Genomic DNA, 5,097 nt, shown 5'->3' on the forward strand with positions numbered 1-5,097 from the left:
GCTAAGACCATCAACAATATTAAAGGCCGGAAAGAAAAGAATAACAGCAAAAGTATAACTTCCATTATCATCCAAAAATACATGTACAAAAGGACCTATTCACGTCTCCAAATACAGCAAAACAAAATGAATACAAGTCCTAAGGGGCTTCGCCATTCTGTTCACCGCCTCCCGTCGGATCGCCATCTCGTCCACCGCCGTCCTCGGTCTGATAGGCCGCAGAGATCCAAGAGCCGGATCCTAGATGGTTGACGTCTTCGGAGTTATAGCCCGCCCGGTCTGGGGAATCAGAACTATACCCACAAGTTTCACGGGCGACACGGACTATGCGCCGTTGCTCTTGAACCTCCGCCTCAGTAGCTCGACCCGCAGCTAAGAACTCCTCGAATACGACCAATCTGGCCTCGGCGTACACCCACATGTCATGCGCCTCATGATGCGCATCCTCGTCAGGCCTTGGTGCAGCAGTCCGCTTGAGGACTTCAATCTCAGCCGCCTTGGCATCGAGTTCGGTGGTCATAGCGGCAACCTTGATCCGCAAATCAGCAGCTTCCGCCGCTACCCCACGGCCAACCTCCAACTCTTCTTCCTTAGACTGGAGAAGAGTCTCCAGCTCAATGTTTCGAGCCAGGGCGGTCATCAGCTGCTCATCGATCTGCTCCAACTCGGCCACCCTCCGTTTCAGCTGGGCCTCCGACTGCTCCAAACCCTCACGGAAAACCCAAAATTCCGGGTCCTGTTTGAGTAGGTCCGCCAGCGCCTGATGCTTGACACGGCACCGCCGATATTTCTTTACCACCTTGTTAAAGGTGGCTGCCTTCCTTTGTGCTCGCCGCCCCCTCTCTATCTCCAATATGAGAGTCTAAAAAAAGAGGAAAAGGAGGAAAGGCAAGTCAGTCTGCATCAAAGTTTACTTTACGGTACATGAAGAAAATCGAAAAATACCTGCAAGGCTGCGCCGGCAACCCTCCGGGATAGTTCCCCGTCGCTAACCCCTTGTAATGTTTCACGCTCAGCGGCCGCACATAGCAGGGTCATATCCGTTGCGGCCTGCTCGCTGTGTTGCAACAGGTTATATCCTCCTGGGATCAGAATTCGGCGGTTGGATCTACCTGCCGACATCTCCACACGGGCCGGACCCCGCGTTAACGTATCTGCAGCCGCCTGGGCGGCCTCAGGGCCCACCCTCTCGGTATCATCACCCGCTTCTCCAACGGCAGCCGACGAGCCGCTCTCCGAAATGCGTGGTGGGCTGGCATCGAGAACCACCCCCCCTTGGGGAGCCGACCTCCCGGAACGGATGGCATCTGCCATAAAAACTAGCCTCGACTCCCGATGGGGCTCGCTCGCCCCCTCGTCTTCTGAGGCTATCCCATTGCAGGTTATCAACCGACGTCTTTTCCTTTCTGGCGGCTCCTCGCTCTCAGAAGTCTCCTCCACAGCCCGTGGCGATGGCAATGAAGGAGTCGCTCCCCTCGTGGACGCCGCCACAGGCAGCGGTTGAGGGACCTCCGCAGCGCCCTCGCTGGGCGAACCACAGGGTATGTATCCGTCTTCGGAATCAGTCCCCGCCCCAGGTAAGGTGACGACATTCTTTTTCTTCTTCTTAGGAGCGCTCCGACCTGCCAACACGAATAAGTGAGGAAACGAGAACGTAGGGAATTCCCAAATCGTAGCCAAAGAATTACCTGAAGGGTCGTACTGTTGAAGAAATGCAGCCCAGGTACGGCATTCCTCCGCATAAGGTATTATTCTTTCCACCCATGATTTAATGTCTTCAATGAACTGGGGTGGAGAAGCCCTCGCTGCGAATAAAAAATAAAGGGGCGGAGAAAAGCAAAGAAATCACAATTGCCGTATGGTCAAAAGCGCAAGCAGTCCTGAATTCTACGAGTAGAAATACTTACGTTCTGGATTCCATCTTTCCGGGAACCCTTCGGGATTCGACACCAGGTGCTCCGTCCTAATGTAGAAATATTTACGCCAAAAGCGGTGGTTGGGCTTATCATCGGCTTTAACAACCAAGCCTCTTGTGCCACAACCTTTTAACTGCAGCACGGTACCCCTCAGGTAACCAGGGCTGAATAACTGTAAGAGGTGGTGGATCGAGACGCTGCACTCAGCCATGGCCGCATAAGTGGTCATAATACGGCACACCTTCAAGGTGTAAGGAGTGAGCTGGGCCGGACACACATTATAAAAATGGCAAAGCTCCTCCATCAGAGGGTAGACTGGAAGATTGTAACCGATCAAGAACGGGTACTCATAGAATGTGCAATATCCAGGCCGGTGCACATTGGCATAGTCCGTCCCGGCCGGAACCATTTCCACGTGGTCCGGAATATGGTGCGTCTCTCGCAGATCATCTAAATGGGATTGTAATAAAACGTTGTGCTCCCAGGGAAGGTCTGGGCTTTTAGTTGCAAAATCCCTGCGGACATGCATCTTGTTACAACCCATATTCACATACGTTAGTTCATGCCATAAGGTCATCGACGTAAATCCATGAAGAGATTATCTTTGAGATGATAAGAGATTAATCCTATTGGTCTTAAATGATACAAAGGTGTATAAGGGTGGTTAACAAGTATTAGAAGTTAAACGAATCAAGGATGTTGTCAGCCGTATTTTTGGGTAAACCTAGGGGTGCTTAATACTCTCAAGAGGTCGTATTTTAAGGTATATGAATCATAAAATATCCGTATCATAGTCTTGAAGTCAAACGAGTTATGAAACAAAAGTCGACAAGAGTTGTTGCAACTTAAGTTCATAGTTTTACTTAAACTTTAGGTCAAATGTTATTAAGTTTTTCTCCCAATATACTTGGAATTACGGGGTGATCTACCCACCAAATTGAAGATATATGAGTCTAGTTTCTAACGCATTAAACCTTTTATCAATACGACATTGGAGTAGAGAGATATAGACATTTTTGCGAGACTGCACAAGCTGCTAGGTGACAAGTAGGTGGGTCACCTACTTGGTTAAATGATAGCCCAAAAAGAGGCAATTTCGGGTCAGACAAAGAGCCCATTAAAAGGCTTATCTTCTGCAATATACCCCTCATTATATTTCACAAATAACCAGACCTAAACCCCTGCAAACTTCCTCCCAAAAATTATCCATAAACCCTAATTGATTTTCCCTCTCTTTCAAGTTCAAATTGGGGTAAACCCTAGAGTTTGAAGAGCCAAGATAAGGGCTGAGTTATCCAACAAGTAAGGTGAGTTTACTGCTATCTTTCATACATTTATTCTGCTGTGAATTCATGGTAAGTCGTTCTATACATGTAAGAACTCACGGGACGGTGATCGGAAGCCGTGAGTTCGAGTTATTCACTTGTAGCGGACTGTTTTGTGGACTGTTTTGTGTTGCTGTTGGGCTGCGTGTTTTACTACTGTTTTGTGGAGTTTTGGAGGAGGAAGGGTGTGGAGAAACACCATATAGATGTAGGGTTCTGGGCTGGTAGTTCTTCGTAACATTTCCGGGTCGTTTGACACGACTACGGTGGCCGTCGTATGTATGAAGTGATTTGGTTGTGCGTGGACTGTTTTGGGAGGCTCAATATGATTATTATTGATGTAGTTTGGGCTGTTTGGTGATTTTTTGGAATTGTGTGAAGTCATATATATAGGGGAGGTGCTGTCCGTTTCATCGTAAAATAGGTTGTGGTCGATACATAATAGTTATGACGCTTGAATGGTAACTATAGTATCGTTTCTCTTATTGTAGACTAAGGAGTCGTGAAAATTGCATAGCTTGAGATTGGGGCAGCATATACAAGATATGTGAGGCTATCCCTTTCCTTCTTTTGCACGACTCCGATTGTACATAATGTAATGAACGAGCTTCCAAAGATACTCTACTCTTAGAAGCTAGCAGTACTTACATTGTTTCCCCTCTTATGGAACGATTGATGTTGATGTTGCTTCTCTTATTCTTATGTTGTCAATGTTATTGGTACTTCCTGATTCTTATAAGGTTCATGGTGAAGAGTTAGTCCTAATAACGTGTACAGAGGATACCGACCTTACGTCACTCCGAAAGGTTTAGAACGTGAGTCCGTGAGTCGAGCATGCATTATATATATGTATCTATTTTACTCTACCGAGCCGCGCTATAGTCGGCCGGGTACGGCACCTATTGTGCAACCACTGATCAATTGGGTTTTACCGAGCTCCACGCGGCCGGGTACGTTTTTACCAAGCCTATTACGGCCGGGTACGATATGATGATGATGATGCCCACAGAGGCGTATGTTTTAAAAGTTTATGTATATATACATATGTATCACGCATTTCATGTCAGTAGCCCTTAGAGGTACCCAGATGTTACAGGTTGTTTATTCTCTATCCCTGCTTACATTACTGTTCGTACTTATGGTTCCCTGCCTTACATACTCAGTACTTTATTCGTACTGACGTCCTTTTATTTGTGGACGCTGCATGTCGTGCTGCAGGTCCTGATAGAAAGGCAGGCGCAGCTCCCCCACCATAGTAGGCTGTCCAGTTCAGCGGTGATTGGCGAGATCCCTTCTTCGGACTTGCCTTGGTCTTGGTATGCATTTTTGTTATAGATATTATGGGTATGTCGGGGCCCTGTTCCAGCTATTTTGCAACACTTATGTTCCTTTAGAGGCTCATAGACAGGTGTCGACTCGTGTATAGTTTGGTAGGCCTTGTCGGCTGGTTTTCTTGTATAGTCTCTCATGGTAGTGTGGTAGCTCGTACCTTATATATAGTTTCTTGATTGTCTAGTCATCCCATGTTATGTATGTTCATGCCATCATATTTTATTGTTGGTTGTCCATGACCCATGTCTACCATTTATATTGATCTCGTCAGCCCTAAAAGATAATAAAGAAGGTTAGATAAAATGTATGTTGGTGCTCGGTAAGTATGGCCGGGTGCTAGTCATGGCCCTCCAGTTTGGGTCGTGACAAATTTTTAGAGGAATTTTTTCCTATGGATTGGGGTAAGTGTTCTGTACTTGATTTTTTTATATTTCATGAATTTATCTTTGTTTTATGCATTTTGATTGAAGTATTTTTAAAAGCTAAAATTTGGGGGTTTTTGTCTAAAATTTCATAAATGAATT

General features: G+C 46.4%; 1 protein-coding gene across 1 annotated transcript in view; it reads left to right on the forward strand.

Moving 5' to 3' along the window:
• LOC109235177 (IRK-interacting protein) overlaps nt 1,452-5,097 on the forward strand; it is a 16,401-nt gene continuing 12,755 nt past the window's right edge. The window contains exon 1 of the mRNA XM_019401171.1: nt 1,452-1,577. Coding sequence (XP_019256716.1) covers nt 1,452-1,577 — 126 coding nt within the window. The remainder of the gene's footprint in view (nt 1,578-5,097) is intronic.

This window comes from Nicotiana attenuata, chromosome 1, assembly GCF_001879085.1.
Source record: "Nicotiana attenuata strain UT chromosome 1, NIATTr2, whole genome shotgun sequence".
NCBI classification, from domain to species: Eukaryota; Viridiplantae; Streptophyta; class Magnoliopsida; order Solanales; family Solanaceae; genus Nicotiana; species Nicotiana attenuata.